Raw genomic sequence first — 21,481 nt, 5'->3', positions numbered from 1 at the left:
GCACATGGGAACGACAAAAGCCATTCCCACCAGTTCTGGAGTCTTTGCAGTTGCTCACAGGTGCAGGGGAGGGTGGGGCAGGTTATCACCTTAAAGACAAAGCTCCACTAGCCCAGAATACCCAAGATCAGGCCCCTGCTACTGAAGACAACCCCCTGGCATAATATCTCCCAAACTAATCAAGCTCCACCTCAAAAGGTTTTTGTCCCCTCCCTATACAGACCCAGGTAGCTTCAATCGTTTCCTTAATATTCAAAAGGAAGAAAATGAGTCTGGGGCCCTCCCAACCTGCTGCACTTGCTCCCAGCACTACAACTGGAATTTCGGCTTTGAAACTTGCCCTGCAGAGAAACAACAAAAGTGCACATTGTTTCCAGGAAGAAAATGACTGGGCTGGGTCAAAGCACCCCATTAATTAGGAGGTGGTTAGATAAATTGCTTTCTCCCCCTTCCACATTTTTCCTGTAATCTTCCATTAAACACTGAGATCTCCCACAATAGATTATCTAGAATCTCAGGTATGTTGCAGGGTTCCTCCTTCCAATGCTGTGGGACTCTCCAATGAAGGAGGGAAGTTGAGGAGGTAACTACCCCAGAGGGAATTCAGCCAAGACATCAAGGTTAATTCACCTCCGCCTGCTAAATTCCCAGGGAAATCTACATGACTTTAGAAAGCTCAGGGCTTTGGCTCCAATGCTCACCTACTGATGGAGGATACCAAAGCAGATGCTTAGAGACAGTGGGTGCTGGAACATAGGTGCTCAGTAACCGTGCACAGACATATATCACTTTGCAGGCCAGAGCTCTGCCTTCCTGAAATGGCAACCGGCTACTTAAGCTTTGAGCACCTGGTGGAACATAGGAAGCCTCCAAATGGTGCATCTACTCCAGCAAAATGAACCCCAAGGGCTCATCTTCTCCAGCAGCCTATCTCCAACACTGACCAGTAAAGATGGTTTGGCAGGAAGGGCAAGAAGCACTGAGGTGGATTTACCTAAATCATCACCCCAGGAAATGCTCCTTCTGCCCCCACTAACTTGTACCCAAAAGCATGAAATTTCATATTCCCATTGAAAAAAAAATCTTTATAAAATGGTGTTATTCTGAGAATGATACGCATTCTTCCTATCCAGACACCCGGTGTCCAATCTCTTTTTGAGTCCCAACTTCAGTGAGATGTTGTGGCAATGAGTCTCACAAGCTACATGTACCATGAATAGGGGAAAAAAACCAAAAAACATACTTCCTCTGATATGTTCTGAATCCACCACTTTCCGTTCCATCTAGTTTCCCCTTGTTTTGGTGTTAGGAGACACTGCTGGGCTGGCTTCCATGCCACCTCCTGCTCATCTTTCTCTCAGCTGAGCATCTGCAGGCTTTCTAATCAATTCTCAGAGGACAGCTCTTCCCTGCCCCTCTCATTCTTGTCCCCTGGCTAACTTCTGCTAGGTTCTTTCTAAAACTGAGCACTGCACTGCATGAGGTATTACCACAGGTTTTTAAAATAGCGTAACTTTTCCTGTTCAATTCATGATCCTATTCCCATTTTGTTTTCTCAACTGCCAATGAATGTCCATAGAACAGAGGTCATCAAAGCCCTCTCCAGACCCAGGGCTCCATCTTCTCTTACTCTCAGGCTGATCTGTTAATTCAGAAAACAAGGTACTAGAGAAGGGGTGGGCAAAATACAGTCCGCAGGCTGGATCCAGCCCACCGAGGGATTTTGTCCAGCTCGCAGTGGGTCCCTCAGTCACACCCAGGCCACCGCACATATGGCTGGTCCCACCGCCCCTGGGTATGCAGTGAGGCTAGGGCAGCACAGTCAGACTTGCTGCCCAGCAGCCCTGGCGGCAGCAGCTCCTTCCAGCTGCTGCTGCCACCACCAGACCCAGCCCTGCTGCCTGGGCACCCCAGGCCATCCACCCAGCACCCACCGCCAGGGACGGGAACAGCACAGGCAGAGCACACAGCTGGGCAGATGGGATGGGGCCACGGGCAGGTGGGGAGCAGCATTTGAGAGTGGGATGGGCAGGCAGGGCTGGGATCATGGGGCAGTGACAACACAGGGCCAAGTCGGGGGCAGAGCCACGATCCGGTCCCTGCATGTCCTGCAACAGGAGCTGCTTCCGCAGGCAGGAGCATGCTAGGAGCGGATTCCAGCTCTTCCATGGCCCCTGCCTGCCTGCCATCCTACTCCTGGATGCTGCTCCCCACCTGCCCGTGGCCCCATCCCAGCCACCCAACTGAGCATGGGGGCCACTTCAGGAGTTTTGGTGAGCTGTGGGGGCGGGCAGGGCAAGAAGCACCCAGCCTGCAACAGCTAGCTAAAACTTCCTAAATGGCCCTCCAAGCCAAAATAATTGCCCACCTCTATGTACTAGAGTCACTCAAATCATTCCCTCCACGATGCATTATTTTTACACTTGGGTGGAAGAGGTGACGTCAGTTCCTTATAGGCAGATTTTACAGGAAAGTTTTGCTTGTACGAAGTAGCAAAGCAGCACACGTAGGAAGGGAAAACTGTTTTCCACATCTCTTGGTGGATGAATCCAAGTTAAGAAGTCTAGGAAGCAAGAAGTTTTGTTGCAAGCCATGAAAAAAGAACTAAAGCTGTAGATAAAACCTGCCAGTTTCAAGGACCCTGGCGGGCCCAGTGAACTACTGGACAAATGTTTTGTCCTCTCTCACAACCATTACAGTATAGTTCTTTTGCTTCAGCTTGTTTTAAATGGGAAATATGCTTGTGTTCAAGCCAGCAGCATTTTATGCTGAACAGAAACTGAAAGTCCTGAGATCTGGCAAATACAGCAGGAAAACCTACTGCAGGGGCAAAAGCAACTTACAAAGCAACATTTGGTGGCAGGTCTTTACAAGCAGTTTTTAAAGCTTCTTATTTCTGCAAAAGCTAAGAGCTGGGGGGGGGGGAAGCTGGGAGATGTTCTAATGGTAAATGCCTGGGAAAAAAATACTTAGGCTGGACAGGCTAAACATGCTGAAGGTTTGTTTTTAAGCCCTGCCAGAGAGCTCTCACTCTGTGCCAGGACCAAAGTAAATTGCTTTGATCTAAAAGGAAACGCAAATTCTTGGGTCCTTAAAACAATGCAGATGAGGCACCATGACATAAGGGAATGAGAATTAATACAGAACAGCTCTGCTCCAGTGACATTTCAAAATCTGCCCCTTTCTCCTAAATAAATGGTTCTCTTCTTCTTTAATTACACGCAGCTATAAATTACACAGCATCTGCGAGCATGTATTTAGACCTGTGTCCCTGTCTTGCTCCCCCACCAAAACCCATCTGTGTTCATCTCTCTACCTTCTCCAATCCCTCAAGTCTTTCCGGTGACACCATGCCCCAAACTGCATGCAGGGCTCCAGATGTGACCCCTCCTGCCCTCTGTTCATTGCCAGAACTCCCCCTTTTGAGTCGACCTCTGTTCTTTTATTTATACATTCATCCCAGTGGTCCATTCTTTTCCAACTGCTGCCAGACTCTGAGCTGGCCTCATCCCCACCCCCCTGCTCCCCCTCCCCACCAATCCTTTGAATCCAGTCTCCTTGCTGACCGCCCAGTTTCAGTTCATCAGCAATCTTAGGCAAAGCCATCAGTTTGATTGCATTTGTACTGACACCCTTGCAAAGAGCCTGATTTACAGGCAGAACTACTGTGCTGCAAGCATTGGATCTGCACTCTGCCAGGGCGAACCGCCCAAGCTGGAATCCTTCACACAGGAAGAGGCTCCCATCGACTTCCTTTGGGTCACTGCCAACGTGAAATAGGAAAGACTGGGAGCTAGATGAAACCCTTGAGATGCACACAAATGAGCTAGGGAGACAGCAAAAGGAGACTACCAAGCCAGAGGATTTAGGGCAGGACCCAGCTCTAAGAAAGCACCTGGCAGAGCTGCATCTGTTCATGCCGCGTAGATCAACATGTGGAGCTTGTGACCAAGGGCAGCAAGAAAAGGCTTAAAGTGGGAGCACATTCAAAACCAGCCTAACCTGGCACTTCTCAAGCTGGCTGAGAGCTACAGGGCACACCCCAGACATGAACCGATCCACACAATGTGCCATGGAGGCAGCTAATGCATCTCCACGACTCGGATCTCCTTGACCCTTCTTTGAAACAGAGGTCACAGATGCCACTCTGTGACAGTCTCACGATGAAAGTGCTGCCCCACTTTTAGCAAGCGCAGTGCTATATTGCGCTCACCGAGCTAGCAAGGAGAACAGCCGAGAGCAAAATCTAGGTTCTCCAATATGCCAAAACCCCTGCTCAGCCCACCAGGTCACTGCCCCCCTGCAACAGGGCTTAAAGGGACAATTAAGTAGATGTAACACATGGAAGGAAGAGGCAGCATCAGGTTCATCATTAGCGACACAATGATTCCAACAGGATGAACAAACTAAGTGTTACATGTGACAGCCAAACCTCACCACCCCCCAGTGACAGAGGGCCACAATCCCTACCTGACAGAGGAGCAAACCCACGCACAGAGATCAGGACCAGCCCAAGTGCATGGGGTAAGTCACCAAGTCAAGGCCAGGAACCCAGCGGCTCTAACACCCAGCTCCCTACTCTAACCACCAGTCGGACTCCCCAGGGCGCAGACGACATAACCCCAGCTCAATGCAGGGCCACGAGCCCTGAACCGTGCGCGGCCTCTCCCTCTACAAGCCAGCAGGGATTATGATGGTATTTCCACTCAGCAGAACTCTGTTTAGAAAGCGCTCCAGACGCCTAATTATAGGCAGCGGCAATCAAAACAAAAGCCAGGGCAAGTGTGTAGCGCTGCTGTGCTCGTCACTCATGTAGCCTGGGCACGGTCCATCTTCCCAGTTCTGCTTTCCACCCTAAGCTGACACCATTCTCATGCCAGCCCCTGCCACAGGATACTTCCCCCAGGATCTCTGAGCCACACCGGCCTCATGCCACCAGGCCTACTCAACGCGTGGCAGATGGCACCAGCATAATAAACCTTGAGGTTCATGGCACGCAGAGCCCAACAGAGCTCGGAGGGTGCCAGTGGTCTTTGGCCGAAGCTCTGTCCCTGGGGTGAAATGGTCCATGACGAATAACACTGCAGCTGGGGGGGCTTCAGCACAGCAGTTTGGAGCTGGTCCCTTGCTCCTCCTCTCAAAGCAGCTCGTTTATCTGCATTCAGCCAGGACATGGCTGTTTCCACAATCTGTTCCCTTAAGCGGAGCCTTCTTCTAAGCAGTGCAACCTCTGGCACATCTCTCGGACGCCTAGTCTGCTGCCAGACCAACTGCTTTTCCACAGGGGCTTTTGCTTTCTTCTGTACCAGAGGTCCCACTCCTCTTTGGATCACCTCACATGGACTTGGTTAGGGTAAAACGTGCTACTGCAGTGCTAAGGCAGTGGAGGTGCTTGCAGCTCCTCTGCTTCATCTGTGGCATGCAAGGGGCTTTTTCCACAGGATGTTGTAGCTGTGGTGGGCTGAACAGCTGAAGGGGATAATCACATGGAGAATGACTGCTTGCGATCACAAAAAGATTGGCTATGATGGCCCAGGAGACCTCATCCAGGCCCAGGGTCTTATTGGGCTAACTCTCACGATACCCATACCATATAGCCTTCCTGCCATGGTCTGAGGAGGACCTTACAAGCACAATCCCCCTGTGCTGGGGAGCAGCTGCCTTTGTAAATCAACTCCCAGGCTTCAACTTGAAGGAAAGGGACCTACAACCATTTCCTGCTATATCATAGTCCTATCAAAAACCCAAGGCATGCACAAAAGACCGTGGGAGTAAAGGATGTACATGTAAATGATCTACTAATCTGGTGGAAAGGCACAAAACATGCCTAGCTCCTGTCACTTAGCATCTCAGAGGGACAGAAGTTCACTGGCTCGTGTAGCCTTCAGCCACTACAGAGATTCTTTCCTCTGCAGGACCCTCCCATGCTGGACTGGCAGGAGAGTTGCATCTTCCTCCTGGATCCCTGAATCAATAAGCAGCGCCTTCTACCCTTCCAATCCTCCACATGGGGAACGTGTCAGCCCCTTTACCTCAGCCAGCCCAGCATGTCAGTCTGGAAATGACATGAACCAGCTACCGCTAAGAGCTAAAATCATTGTTGCTGCTTTTACATGGGAACGTGACTTCGAGCGGTTGTGCATCCACCCACTCCCACCCCCTGCAGCTACAGAGAGACACGGGGAAGGCAGGCGGCTTGGGGGCGGGAGGTGGAAGCAGTGCAACCTCTGCTGATTCCAGAGCTTTGGACCAAGGAATTTCTGCGTGTCTGAGCAAGCTTGTTCACCCGAGCATTGGGAGCAGGCATGCTGACAGGCTCCCCCAAAACACCTGACTTTTGGTTTTAGTTTCCCAGAATCTGGGCAGGAATTTATTTTTCAAGCTGAGTGCTGAATAGCAGCGGTATTCTTTGCAAGAGCCAGGCCCTGCTTTAAATCAGAAGAGCCATAAAAATGTCTGCAATATGAGTTTGACATGCTTGTCCCTGGTACTGCAAAATAATCCTCCTCAAAAGCAAGCAGCAGCAGAGGCCCAGGATGAAATGAGACACGGAGACCAAGTGGCATGCTTATTCTGCCATGGCAAGGCAGAGTGGGAAAGCCCAAGCCATACCTGCCCTGCAGGAAAGAGGGCAGCAGCCTCTTGAGCTGCTAACCTAGAAAACACTGGTATCGCTGGATACAGCCTGCCAGCACCATGCCAGCTCCAGCCAGAGGCATGCATGATCCATCTTGAGGCAGCGAGAGCAGAGCAGGGCATTCATCACCCATTGTGGACTGCTCCAATCACCTGAGAGAACAATTCAATCTACAGCCGGGGTTGGAAGCGCCTCCGTCCAGGGCTCTGCAGCTCCCTTGCGCTGTGCTGGGAGCTGGGCTGGCTCTGAGAAGCCAGGAGACCCAGGCATAGCAGGGCTGCAGCACTGTATGTTCCTATGCCCTCCCCTCCTGCCCTAGGAGGATCACTCCTAGGACAGAAGGAATGTCAGCTAGGAGCACACACACACCCATGCCACTCCTGTCCCCTGTGCCAAGTCTGCCAGGAAGTGCTGGCTGCATGGGACAGGCCTCCATTTACACAGCGATAGCAGGCAGCAGTCTTTCTGCGCCATCAGCCCTCCTAAACCCCTCCCAAACCAGCAGTGCCATTTCAGGCCAGTGAATCCCAGGCCACAGGTGATACACAACTGGCAATCTGTTACAGTTAGGAGCGTGGCCTCCCATGACAGCCAGTTCCTCAGAGCACCCCAGAATGGGTCAGGGTTCCCAGTGGAGTTTGCAATGAGGGCAGCTATGCAGAAATAAGGGCAATGCAGAGGAGTGGGAGCAGAAGCTGAGTGGGTACAGCTGGAGCCTAATTGGTTTGGAGCTCAGGAGAATTATCCTGAAGGAACAGCAGGACAAGGAGTGGGCGGACAGTGGGTTGGCATTTCTTTCCAGGTAAATGCCTGCTCTGTCCTTTCTGCTTTTGGACCGTGGTCATGGGAATGTAACTTGGGTCTCCCATAGACTAAACGGGAGTCACCAGCACTGACCCCAAAGGCAAGCACTTCCCTCTGTGTGCAGCCTTCTCCCTCCAAACCTCAGAGCACCGAGCGCAGCCAACTGGTGGTCACTGCTGGCAGCAAGGCCCTGTTATTACCCCAGGGCAATCTCTCATGTTCCCAGCAGCAGAGGCCAGAAGATCTGTTTGATGGAGCACAGGGAGAAAAACCAGTGGCAGTATTCACACCAAGTGCCGATTCCTGAAACCTTCACCTACAAGTCTGCATGTGTGTTTATTTGTTCTGCTGCCCCTGCATTTGAGGTCCCAGATTTGGCTTTCAAGTTGGCATTCCAGGCTGAGAAAGGGGAATAGGACTCCAGTAGCCACAGGGCCTATGGGCAATGCCTAGAAAGACAAGTTGTGGCCTCTGAGCCAGCAACAAGACAGTTCAATGATGCTCAGCCCTGCAGAGTAAAGAAGAAACAGCCTTGGCCACTAGACAGACCAGCTTTTAAAGCCTCCTGGTGCTGTGCCAGGATGCCAGCCCATGAAACCATTGCAGTCCCACAACGGCAGGCCCTTTCAAAGCCCTCTCAGCCAAGCCCTCAAGGCTGTGAAGCAGGACAGACTTGCAATTTGTAGGAGGTTCATTTCTAGCAGAGTGGTTAAAAAGAAATGGAGAGCAAGTGAATTGGAGCAGGGCGCTCAGAGCACGCAAGAGGAGAACCTCAGCACAGGGAGCCTTACAGACAGCTCTAAAGCAACAAGGGCTGCTCTGCTTCCCACTGGGATGTTAGCACGGACCCAGGCACAACTGGCTGCTGCCACTGGCTCCTCCTGCACCTGCATGCTCCAGAGTCCGATGCCAAAACCCATGGACTGTCTTCAAAAGCTTCTCCCCAATTAACAAAACCGGGTCTAGGTTAAGGAGAGGCCACTAGCAATCCCCTGGGCATCTCTGCTCCCCTGTCTCCATCAGCCGTCATGCTGGCTTCTTGCTCTATTGAAGTCCATCATAAAAACTCACCCAATAAAACATAACAAGGCAAAACATCTGGCTCCCAGACAGGCCTCATGGCAAGTGAACGACATTCGTCACACAGACGGAGTTTCTCCAGAGAAGGAATCGTTTCTCAGGATCTTCCAGCCCCTGACAAAGCGGGCAGTCATGTGGGTTTTAGAGCTGTGAAAGGAAGCTTCGTGCAAGCCTCAGACAACATGGACCAATCTAACTGCTGTTCGAATGTGGTGAGACACATAACTGGCCCGGCATCCGAGGGACCCTGGGGGACTGGAGCCGCAAGAAAGAAGGAATTCAAGGCCTTGGATCAATGAGAGGTGGCCACATCATATCACAAAACCAGCACATCCCGGCACATGACTAAGCCCCAAACGGCTATTTTAAATGAGGCCACGTCACCGTCTCCCCGGCTCTAGAGAGGAAGGGGGACACATTGTGCCATTTTTGCTTGCAGCTACGATGGGACTGCAGTACAGGCAGCATCCCTCTGGCCAGACACCCTGCAAATCGCCCCCGCACCATCCAGTCAGACACTATTCTGTGCTGACCTGGTCAGCCCTCTGCAATCTGCCCCCAAGGAGGTGCTGCAAACCAACCCCGAGATGAGTCACGGCTGAGCCTAGAAGGCCACTAAGCATCCATTTTCTCATCGTGACTTAAGTTAGGATTTGATCCCAGGTCCACAGGAGGACAAAGACTAAGGACACACTGTCCTGTTGCAATGCCACTCCTTGCTGGAGCCTCAGGCAAAGACCACCCTGCTTCCTGCTCCAAGAAGGGCTTAGCAGGAGAATGTGAAGCCAACTCCAATTACATCTTGTCCAAATTCAGCTGCTGGAAGGCGGAGAATGTGCACTTGTTTTGCTTCCTAGTGGACAGTTGTCAGAGGCTCCAGTGCCAAGTATCTTCTGGAGACGCATCTAAACTCAGAGCCTTCCCAAGACACAAACAGACAAGATGCCCCCTTGCCAGCAGATGATGGTCGGATGATATTTTGGTTTCTACAAAATGGATTGAAGGAGAAGATGCCTAAGATAGCAGCCAGTTGGATAAGCACCCAGGCTGACCAGCAGCCCAGCCTCGCAAAGGAGCCATGAGAGATGCAGCAGAACCATAGCCAACATGCATGCTGCTAGTTCTTGTAACCCACCCTGTGCACGCATACACACACTGAACCCCCCTGCCCCATTCCAAACAGGCCCATGTCTCATTAGCTCCTGACCCCAGCTCCGAAACAGATGTGACCTTTGCTACAGGATGCCTATATGAAGGTTACTGGGATGCATGCTCTGCAAAAAAACGCTTCTCTGTCGCAATGTTGGATAAACAAATGTCACTCACTAAAAATAAGCAGCAAGAGTGGCCAGAGGCAAAGCCAGCGGAGCTCCCTCCTCCACAGCTGAGCATGCCTCTGCCATCATCTTCCAGAACTCGGCTCCATTTCTCCTGCCTTCCAGCCACTCTCCCTGCTGGGCTTTTAATAGGAGCCAAAATTGCCAGACCCACAAAATTAATGTCTAGCAGGTTCAGCTCCGTGCAATTCAATACCCTTTTGCAACTGCTTGGGAGGTCTCTGCCCAGCTGCTAACAGGCTCCCCTGGTACCATGTAGGTCTCTGTGCCCGCTGGCTGCTGCCTACCATGGGAGTCTGCCAGCACCAGTCCTGCTAACAGAGGCCCCAGGGGATAATAAACACATACAAAGAAGAGTGCAAAGAGGCCAGACATGGCCCAATATAGAGAAAGGAGAAGGCCACAGGGGAGATGTGAATGGGGATGAGCACTGGATGCTCACACAGAGAGGGATGGAGGGGGCTTCATGCTTCCCATGACAGCATGAGGAGGCAGCTCAGAAAGCATTTGCTCCCTGGTTGAATGTGCAGGCCACACAAATGCTATTTTCTGCTCCACGTGTGCCCCTCCAGGGCCAGCCCAGCACTGCTCAGGAGCGGACCAGTTGCCTACATCCACAGCCTTCAGCTCCTGAGCTGGGGCCAAGCCTTGAACAGGCAAGTAGAAGCACAGCAGATAAGACTAGCCCCCGCTTGGCACCTTGCTAGGAGCTACAGACACCACCAGCGACTCAAAAACACAGCCTGCAGCCACCGTGGATTAGGCAGCAACAGACAAGGCCGACCTAACGCAGGGCAGCGTGCTAACCCCATGAAGCAACTGGGGATGTGGGAGGCAGTTTGAAGGACCAGACCACTGACCAAGCCACATTTGGAAGATCCTCAAAGGCCTGCCCAGAGTCTTCTGTGACTGACCGTGACCAGGAGACGGGATCCGCCCAGGCCTTGCTGTGAGAGCAGGGCTGCAGAACCTGCACTTGCTCAGCACCCAGCCACCAGGGAGGACAAAACCTGTGTTTCCCCCCCCCCCCCAAGGCTCCTGCCTCAGCCCCACAACCAGCAGGTCTGGCTCAGCACAGCTGCAGCCCTGCTAGAAACCAGCTACAGCTGGAGCCCTCCCAGCACCCAGGGCCAGTGACTTGGCTGTGGGGGCAGGGAAGAGGCACCAACTTTGGGTTGTTCTTTGTACAGGACTCCTGATCCTTTAAGATTCTGGCCCTATTTCAACCCTCCCCCGGCTCCTCCAGCTGCGCCAAGTCCTCCTGAATGAAAGACAGCACCTTCACGCTGCTGTCATTTCCTGCTTGGGCCCATGCCAGGCCTGGCCGCTGGAGAAAATTGCAGGAATCCAACTGCTGCTGCCGGGGAAGGAACAACAGCAGCTTCTCTCCCTTCCCCCTGCAGCTGGGAGAAGATGGACGGATGCTCTTTGTGGAACTGGAGCTTGCAAGTCCCCTCCTGCCAAGGAAGGAAGCAAATTCTCCTTCTTACACACACACACACGTCCCCTCCTGCCAAGGAAGGAAGCAAATTCTCCTTCTTACACACACACACACACACACACACACACACACACACACACACACACACACACACACACACACCACACACACACACACACACACACAGGGTCGGGGTTCAAAGTCCCAAGTCATACAAGATCTGACTCCCTGATCAAGGGAATCCCAGGACCAAGGTGGCAACGGAGACTGAGGGGCTCCTGCAACTATTAAACTAGTAAATGTATTGGAGAGCTGATAATGCTGATGGTCTGCTTTGCGATCCCCCTCCCCTTTGCAGTCTGCTCTCCCCCATAATTTCTGTCCACCTTGGTAGAGCCTGGATAAATCCAGGGGCATTTTGGAAGCCCTCGTTTAGGCCCTGTTTCAGCCAAACACTTTGGCAAAACACTCAGCATGTGTTTACACTGAAGCCAGGCCTTTAGGCTTACCTACCCAGGGAAGTTCATTCAGGTGCAAGACAGGGCTCAAATTATCTCTGTGCAGATGCTCTTACCCTTAAATATGAGCTTCTTGTTCCGAATTTGGGAGTGGATTAAACATCAGTCAGAATGAGGCACTCCTATTTTGAATAGGAGCACCCACACAGGAAGCTATTCTCAAATAGCTACTCCCAATAACAACTCCCCACGCAAGCAGCAAGCCCTTAAGCCTGGGGAAATTAATTTCCATTATTTACAGAATGGCTCTCCAGCCCCTGCCACAGGTTTTCCTTGATACTTAAAAGACAGAATACAATGGCCTGAAAAGCCAAAGCCAGAGTCCTGATTCACACGCCCTATGATGGGAGATGTTATTCCCAATTCTGCTGGGCTGTATGTCTTTCCTCTGCAGCTTGTATGGATCGTGGTGGACTGGTGTTCCTAGAGCAGTGATAAAGGAGGGACACTGCGCTGTGTATGAGACATGCTGGATGCAACAGAGCAAGTGACTGGAAAAGGCAGTAAAGGGAGAACCCGCAGAAACCAGGAGCCACCTGTCTCCCCGTGAGGGGCTGGAAGCCACTGCGCTTAATGCGGAGAGGATCAAGTGCATCCCCGCAATCCCCGGAAAGCTCCGATGCCGTCTGTGTAGCAACAACCTTTCCTTAAAAAGATCCTGGCAGGGTCAGGTCTGTGAAGTACAAGGGACCCTGAGTGGAAACTTCCATTGCAATGCATGGGACCTCCCCAGAGGGACCTGCAGAAAACCCACACAGAAATTCTCTGTCCCTGCTATAAACAGGCCTCCCAGCACGTCAGAAACAGACAGTCAGCTCAGCACGTCCCCACTCCCTGATAACACAGGTCTGCTCTGAGGGGCATAAATCCACTGCTGGAATGAGGGATCTGGGGTTGGCCAAACCCTCGCAGACTCCAGAAGAGGCCTGGCTCAGGGACAAGGCAAGCAATGGGAGTGAGAAGCGAGGCAGGGGAGGGGGGCAGGGTCCCCATGTTCCTCAACCCGTGAGGTAACAGATCCAGTGTCTGATGTGGCCAGTCCCAGGACAGCCAGTTCTGCAAGCACAACTCCCCCAGGCTCGCACAGAGGACATTCAGCAGGCGACGTTCCCATACTCGGTCCCAGGAGAAGGCTCAGCCACTCCTATCTCTCCCCGTTGGCCACAGCGTGGCAGACAGACATGACTTTTCTCCTCTTGGGCCAGGGTCTGGCTCAAGACAAGACGCTGCACTGCTCCACATTGTCTTGGGCCCCAGCAATGTCTCAGGGCAGGCACCCATTGCGATAGTATGGACTCCCAGCACCCAGAGGGGGCCTCAGGGCAGCAAAGAGAAGGGCAAAGCCAAAGCCACTGGGAAGCCCAAAGCTTTCCAGTCCCACTGCGGTGCCCAGCAGGGTCACGGCAAGACCCCAGCAAGCCTGGCTGTCACTGTGCTGCAGCCTCCAGCAGGATCCTCTGGGAACACAGCGATACCTTTAAAGCAGCCTGAATGCCAGCCAGAGGCCTGCAGGCAGCAGGATCAATCTCTGGGAAAGGTCAGGAAGGTATTTTTACATGGTGTGTCAGCCCAGGCAGCAAGGAGGGCTCAGCCTCAGATGAGGAGGAGGGATGGGACACAACCAGGCCCAACCCCCAATCCATCTATCCCCCCATCCCCTTCCACCCAGGGCCAGGGTCTCCTCTCACCACAGATAGACTGACAGCCCCTCCTTGGCACCCCCTGCCCCAGTTCATGGCACTCACAGTTATGGAGCCCACCATCCCCACCCACCCCTACTAGCCAGGTCTCTCCCCCAGCACACTGCCCACAAGACACAACTACCCCCAACCCCCCACCCAGACAAGAGATGGATGTCACCTGCTGTGCTCTTGCTCGGAAGTCAAAATCTGAAGGATGAGGCCCAAATGCTATGGGGGGTGACTTCTCACACAGCCACCAATTGCCCTGGGGTGGGGGGAGAGACCGCAGACAGGAGTGTTCACCAACAAGTCTGACTGTCGCCAAAGCTGGCTCCGGTTCTGCAGCCTGTTACCAGCACAATCAGGAGGTGCCAAACCTGAGGAACCCACACCCAGGAGAAGGGGATTGAACCCTCCTGCTGGGAATAAGACCCCCATAGGCCAGGACTGCAGCCCAGATACTGGTGGCACTCACACCTTTCCTCTTCCTCTGTTGCACGCACCTCACCTGCAAAAGAGAAGCTGACTGGAAGGGGAGGTGGAGAACAATCAACCCAGCTGTCAGATGGGGAGAGAGGGCTGCCCTTGGCTTAGGCAAGGGATTTGGCCCATCCCTTAGGCACACATATACACACTGCAGGCTCACGTGCTTTCCCCTGGTTTGTTTTTCCACCTCTCCCTTTCAAGCCCCACCGGCCCTGGAGATGCCTGGCAAATCAGGCCCTTTGCCCTTCACAGCTCACACGGCACTTCCCCTGCAGCAGAGAGCACCCCGGAGCCATGACTGCTTCCAGCCAGCCACCACACACCCTTCCACGCCCAGACACCAGAACTCAACCTGGCCATCCTCTACAGGTGCAAGGGGCTGTGTACCAGGGGACAGAGCCCAGGGTGGGAGTTGGGGGCACCACTCGTGGCTCCTCCACCCTCTACACTCATTTCCTCACCCTTCTTGCTCAGAGGATAGCACAAGTAGTCCAAGGCTGGCACCAGCTTCTGCAGCTAAGGGGAGTTCTCCTCTAACTACAGAGCCACCACCCTGGCCAGGGGATGGGAACCCCTTTAGTCTCATGCCAGGTATGTTGAAGCTCACAAAAACAGTGCACCCATGGGAGGAGATTGCCCACAGGCTGTGCTAGCTACCATGGGCCCTCCCACAAAAGCTAAGGAGCTGCATTCAGCCCTCAACAACACAAAGGAAGGGTTTTATCCAGGTGCGCCCAGGCAAACCCTTGTAAACGGGCAACAGTCTAAGGCAGGGGATGTTGGAGGCCAACACCCTTCACGAGGCAAGGGGGGGGACTTATTCCAAACAGCAGTGGAGCACCCAACAGGCTCTCCCTCAGAGGTGCCCAAAGACATCAGAAACACGGAGGATCGGGAGACCATAAGAACGGAGGCCAGACCCCACTGCCTGCCCACACTGCCAACGCACTTGTCACTGAGTTCAGAAATTCAGAGCCTATGAAAACAAGCCAGTTTCCGCATGGCCTTGGAAGCAGCCGGGGTAAGCTGCAAAGCCACTAAGCCAGCGGAGGACTTGTCGGCTTTCCCAGAATCCTCCCCACTTGGCCAGGGATTTTCCTGGGAGTCTGGCCTCTTCCCCACCAGCCAGCAGAGCTGCCTTCCTGTTGTATCACCCCATGAAATATTACCCCGGTGAGGAACTAGGTTGCTGGGAGAGTACAAATTTATTATACGTCTCTCTTGCTCCTGCCTGAGCTGTCCAAATTATTTAGGGGGCTTGGATCAACCTTCAACCCCCAAAGGAAAACAAAACAGACCAGATACTTTGGAAATCGTGTGCTTTGCTCTCACATACAGGCCCAAATTCTTGCATATTATTCACCCCCCGGCACACCCCAGGGTGGGGCGTTAATGGGGAAGTAGCCAAGGACTGTCCCCTTTGGAGGCATGAGTGAACTTTGTGCAGAGGAGTGATGACAAGGATGGGTCCACCAGAAGCCCTGGGGGATTTCCTGGTCTCACCTACTGCACAGCTGGGACCTGGGCTGGGACCTGTCAGCCACTTTGACAGCAGTTCAGGGTTGGGCTGCAAGCTGGGCCCATGGGGATGCATGTGGGAGATAGGCTCGGCGGGGCTGACCCACTCCTCCATACCACGGACTTGCACAGCTCCACACCTGAGCACACAGCACCCACATCATACACGTGTGCATCTGCTGCCTCTTCTCCACACTATGGGCATGCACACACACATCCCAGTACACCTTCATCTGCACACACGCACACCTCCTTCTGCCTTGCTTTGAGCAGCAAAGCATTAAACCAAGTCCAGGCAGACGTAAAACTCCAGGGGCTTGTTATCCCCTCGAGGATCGATGTGCAACCTGAGCCAATCATGCAGGAGCTGCTCTGGCGCAGCCAAGTGGGCTGTTCCGAGCCTCCCAGCTCCCTGAAGACCGGAGAGAGAGGAGCGTGTCTGAATTGCAACTAGGAACGACAGCAGAGATAACAGGGCTGCGACTCTTTGTGGAAGCAGGAAAGCGTTCCAGCTGACCTAGTTTTTGTGGGCACTGCTAACAGAAGTGCCCAACGCTCAGGAGCTGGGATGCGCCAGCCAGGAGCAAGGAAAGCTGCGGGCACCAGGAACAGAAAAGACCCCGAGGATTGGGATGGTGAGGCGAACTGAGGCACACAGTTCACTCCCTACTCAACCTTGCCTCCAAGGAGCATGGGGGGCACACCAAGTATCCCCACACAGACCCCATGTGCTTCCAGCTGGAACCAGAGTTCCTCCAACACAGCAAAGGAGTCACAGGGTCACAGCAGCAGTTTGGGGCCTGGAGATGGTAGTGGAGGAGGTCTCTGAAAACGAGACTAGGACAAACTCCAACTAAGCTGGGATGCTTGGCAAGCCCTCAGGCCCTACCTCTGTGACCAGCATCAGATAGGCCAAATGCCTGAACCACATGCAACAGGGCAAGGCTCAAGAGGAGACTGCAAGTAACAGAGCAATACGCTGTGGAAGCCCGCTCACCCTGCCCATTAGGCCCAATGTGCCATGCATGCCCCACAACCCGGGACTGTCTGCCATGCTCTTGAGAAGCCTGGTGCCAGTAAGTTTCATGGTGCAAGGCCTCTCCCCCATCCCTACGCTCATCACCAGGTCAGAGGGGGTCCTGCCAACGCGTCTCCAGCTCCACAGGCAATTGGCACCATTTCTCTCAGCCCTCATCACCTCAACATGCCAGCCACCACAAACCGCTCCCAGAGCAGCTACCCAGTGTGCCATGGGCTGCGACTGCCCTCCTTGCAGCCCTCCACCTCAGGGCCCAGCCTATGACCCAGGCAAGCTACCCTCAAAGAAACAGCAGGAGGCACTACTTACCATCTCGTCCAGTGCATAGCGCAGGAGGCCGTGCTCGTAGAGGATGAAGAATCGGCGCTGCCATTTCTGGAAGAGGAAAGACACAGGCCAGTTATTCAAGGCTCCTTTCTCTCTAAGGCTAACAAACCATTATAAACAAAACAAGGCTCCCTGCTCCCAGGTAAGAAGAAGAGAGCTGGATCCTTTCACAGACGACAAGTCCAGCCACAGGACAACTTGGCTCGGACACTGCACTCTATAGCTCCCCATCAAGGTACAGCACCCAAAAGGCTTTGCTGCCAGTTGTATGCAGTTGCTGGCTCACAGGGCTGCTCACCTGCTTGCAAAACCAGAGACAGTCCAAGCAAGGGAGAGAAAAGGAAAAGAGAGAGACCTGGAATAGGAAGAGAAGAAACCAGGAATAGGGAAAGACAAGAAGGCAGAGAGATAACAAGGAAGCTACTTTAAGTGACAGGGACTGCAGAAGAGAAAGCTCTCGCACCAGCAGAATGGACTCGACATGAAGACCACTGGGCTGGGTTGGGATGTGCTCAGCATTTTAGGGTTTCCTAAGGAGGAAGCCTATTGCAAGAGCATCTAGGCCGGAACTCAGCCTCTTCTAGCCCAACACTTCAGCATATCTGGCTCACCAGGCCACTGCCTCAGACTGCAAAGACAATCTGGCTGGGTGCCACCGAGGTCAACACCCCTCAGGCCACATGGGAACAGCCATGTTAGAACTGGCAGCACTCAGCCATGGAAGCCACAAGAGCTGCTTGGCCCGCCAGCTCCATCTGCCCAGCAGGAGCCTGTTCCCAGCACCCCTCGCCAGGCATAACCCTTCAGCCTTCCCTTCTGGCACATGCTGATGAACGTCACGGGGGACGGGTGCTTTGAAAAGCACCATTCTCACCGGGCCATCCTGCCAGGCTGGGGGATCCTGGATCACACCAGGCTGAGTTTTCTGAAGCTGATTTACTGCCTGACTTCCTTACATGGGCATCCAAAAAGAAGCTGGGTTTTTCTTTCCTCCCCTTGCTGGCAAATCTTGAGTTATGTCTGCAGCATCTCAGATAACACAGGAAGTGGCTCAGAAGGACTGGCGGCTCACAGGAGCAGCAGGGAGAAAGGGGAGAGGAGCACAGGGGCTAGAGGGGCAGGACGGCTGGGATTGACCACCCCTACCCCCATGCCAAAAAATCCAGACCCCAATGGAAAACCTGGCCTAGAAAGAGAGCAGAGCTCACTTTCCTCCCAGAAAGACCCCACCAGCCCCTCCACAGCTTCCCAGGATGCCTGGCCCACTGCCTGCCTCTGCTCTGTGGGAGACCAAACTGGCCTCAGTTGTTCTGACCTTCAGCCCCTGCCTGCCCTGGGTTTATCCTGGCATCTCCTCTGCCTGCAGCATGGGAGGGAAGTCCAGCCTGCCTGGGACCGTGCAAATCACCATGGACTGCAAGGTCTTTCCCACTCCTTCACCCACTCCATGGCCCAGAGCTGGCAGATCTCACCAGAACAGTCTCTAGGCAATGCTGGGATGGCTCCCACAATTGCATGGGATGGCCACACAGCCCCAGTGAGTGGCACCCTGCAGTCACCGCCCTATTTAACAGCTCCATTGGAACGCTCCAAGTGGGTGACGGAGACACAAGTACAAGCTCCCTAGTCCATCTGCAAGTTGCCAAAGTCCCAGCTTGCAGGAAGTTTGTACACTCCAAACAGCCCCATCTTCACAACCTGCTGCTCCCAGCACCTGGGAACTGTAAATCCTTTGGGACCCATTACCTGCCAGGCACTGCACTGCCCAGATTGACGAGCCCTGCAGATGGGCTCAGACCAATCCCCCAGGAACCTTCCAAACTGGTGGGGGGAAGGGATCAAATTAAGGCTTTGGTCACAAAAGGCTGGATCTCACCTCCATCATAAATTATTCCAGCAATGCCCAAGATGTAGCTGCGTCGTGAGCTTTGAGCCAGCTTGGACACCTCCCTCCCTACTCCTAGCCATATGGATGGCTACCCTTCCTGTGCACAAGACTCCAGGCAGAAATAATCTCCTCAACTATCATACCACCCTGCCAAGCCACTACACCAGGTTTCCGTATAGGCTTCAACAGCCAGCCCCACACCAAGAGAGGGTAAAGCAGTGGACAGGGTAGAGCATGAGATCACATTTGTCCACATCTACCTGGGCACTAGGAAGCTCTTGGTGATGTGGCAAGAAGGCACCTGCAATTTGATGGGTGCTGCAGCCAAGAGGAGGATCCAACTTTCTTGATCAGTCAGAAAAAACACACATATAGTATCCCCAGCTCTTACCCCAGGGCTCCAAACCCCAGCTAAGTCAGGACACTTATTTACTCGTCACTGCAGCAACCCAAACAGGGCATGCTCACTCAATGCCCACAACACCCATGCACCATGCCCATCCAGATCTGCAGGGCAAATATCAACTGCCAACCAGTGCTGCAGGCTGCCCCAAGAGCTGGGAACTTCCTACTTGCTTCTAGATCCATGGCAGCTCTCTCTATCACTTGCCTGCTAATACAGATCTCCTTCCATGGAGAAATCAGCATGGAGCATGGTCAGGTCAGGCAAGAGACCACCTTCCCCCTGCTCCAGCCTGGCTGCAGATTCAGGCCCAGAAACACACGGAGGGGAAGCGGGCAGGTTGTGGTTCAGGGCCAGAGCCAAGCTTGGTCCAGGGATCAGGAGCTGGGCTAGGAGTCAGGGGCCATGATTATATCCCAGCTCTGATCTATGCTAGAACCATGGCTACATCCTTCCTGATGCCATTAACCCCTGGCACCCTAGGTCTGTTTTATCCATGCACCAGCTGGCATGTGCCTATACAGTGCCTGGCTTCCTGCTGAGAGCAGATTCAAAAGCCAGGTGCAAACATCATTCAGAGTTGGCAAAAGCAATGTGTGGTCCATGGGATGCAGCTCTGCAGCCACACACCCTTTATGGGAGGGAAAGGAAAGAAGCTGAAGCACTAGGCAGAGAGTCCTGGTTGGCTGGCAGCTTACAGTCAGCCAAGCCCATCTGGCCAGTCTCTCCAGCTCAGAGGAGCTGGGAACAAACTGCTGCTCATGATAGCACCGATGCCATCTGCAGCCCTACTCTACTTGCACAGTGCTACTGTGATGGAGGGCCTCTCTCGCCCACCACCCAGGCAAGGTGCAGACAGCAAAATCCAGCTCTATCCACAGTCTTTGCACTGGGAGTATTAGAGAACAGCTATACCTTTGCCTTTCCCTAAAGGAGCTCCCTACCTAGAGAAGTCCACCTTAAGGGATATTCCACTGACATTTGCCCCATGCACACACTGGGCACACAATTACAGGACGTTTTGCCCATCAGCTGATATGTCACCTTCCCCATCCCCACAATATTAATCAAGCCTCCCCCCCACAACAGTAAAGCAGGGCACACGTGGGACTGAGTCTGTTTGCTGAGCATAAGGGAAAGAGGAGCCAGGACCAGCAAAGGAGCAATGAACCCCTTGGAATTCTTCCCTGCATTTCTCTTCCAGCCTATCCTCCTCCACCCCCCACCCAGCCCAGCTCCTCCCCACACCAGCCCACCCAGGCAGCCTTTTATCCATCCATCACAACTGCAACCGTGACAGCAAGGACAAAGGTGCTGCTTTCCTTACCCGGGATCGGTGCACGGGGTTGTCAAAGTCGGTGCCTTCCGGAGCCAGCAAGAGCCATCCGCCGTAGATGGGCTTCGCCTGCAAAGGAGCAGAAAGACCAGTCAGGCAGACAGTCACCACACCAAGGCGTGCTGAGGGAGCTCCTACTGAGAGAGCTCAGGGCTGGTTCTGGCAAGCCCATGGGACATTGGGAGGCCTGGATGCTTCATTAAGAATCTACTAATCCAGCTGATAGGTTGGCTAGAAACAGCTTTGAGCTTCATGCTCTAGATCCTGGGAGGAGGTGGAGGGCCATGCTTACCCTTACTCAATCCTGCCATAGCGGCTGGCCGGCTGAGCAACCCTGAGAGACCTCTAGAGAAAGGGGAAGGCCCATGGGACAGGAGGCAGGCCAAAGTCAGGTCATGAGGGAACTAGACCACAGTTCTGAGACACCCCCTGCCCCATCAGGGCCTGTAGCCCTTATGAACCTCTGCACTGGGAGACTAGTGACCTCCACAGCAGCTAATTTAAGTGAGAGGTAAGAAATCAAGTCACTGCTCCAGCAAACTTCTTATTCCAGATACTCTTCAATGAAAAACAACCTCTCCTGAAGAGCCACATCTTTTGTTAATAAAAAGCAGAAGGGAGAAATTCAGGCCTGGCTGCCTTCCTGGATTGGCTGGAGACTGTATGGAAAAGCACCCCACCCCCCCACCATCAATGCAGACAAGCGGCACCTTCCTGTACAGAAGGGGCCCTCCCTGTCACTTCAATGCCTGGGAAAATGGCCCATGCAGCCAATAGCAATAAAGAGGAAGAAAGAGCAACTGGAAATAAATGAGCAGCAGCAGATCTCAGCTCCCTGAACTAGTGTCTTCACTGGTGGAGGAGGAACAAGCTCCCAATGGAAGTTCTGATTCCACTGTACGTACAAGTACACACATGCACCACTGTGCATACATGTACACACATGAGCACACACACTCTTTTTTAGCAGCCTGAAGATCTTCCA

The 21,481-nt window shown here is 53.3% G+C and overlaps 1 protein-coding gene across 7 annotated transcripts in view; it reads right to left on the bottom strand.

The window, feature by feature from the left end:
- Window positions 1–21,481, bottom strand: part of MPRIP (myosin phosphatase Rho interacting protein) — a 132,791-nt gene that overhangs the window by 95,212 nt on the left and 16,098 nt on the right. For all 7 annotated transcript variants that reach the window (XM_059716797.1, XM_059716798.1, XM_059716800.1 and 4 more), the window contains exons 2-3: window positions 20,488–20,565; window positions 16,852–16,917 (exon numbers count right to left, since the gene is read on the bottom strand). In XM_059716797.1, coding sequence (XP_059572780.1) covers window positions 16,852–16,917; window positions 20,488–20,565 — 144 coding nt within the window. The remainder of the gene's footprint in view (window positions 1–16,851; window positions 16,918–20,487; window positions 20,566–21,481) is intronic.

This window comes from Alligator mississippiensis, chromosome 13 (assembly GCF_030867095.1).
Source record: "Alligator mississippiensis isolate rAllMis1 chromosome 13, rAllMis1, whole genome shotgun sequence".
Taxonomy (NCBI): domain Eukaryota; kingdom Metazoa; phylum Chordata; order Crocodylia; family Alligatoridae; genus Alligator; species Alligator mississippiensis.
Note: the sequence above shows the minus strand (reverse complement) of the source record. Positions and strands in the feature narration are given on the sequence as shown.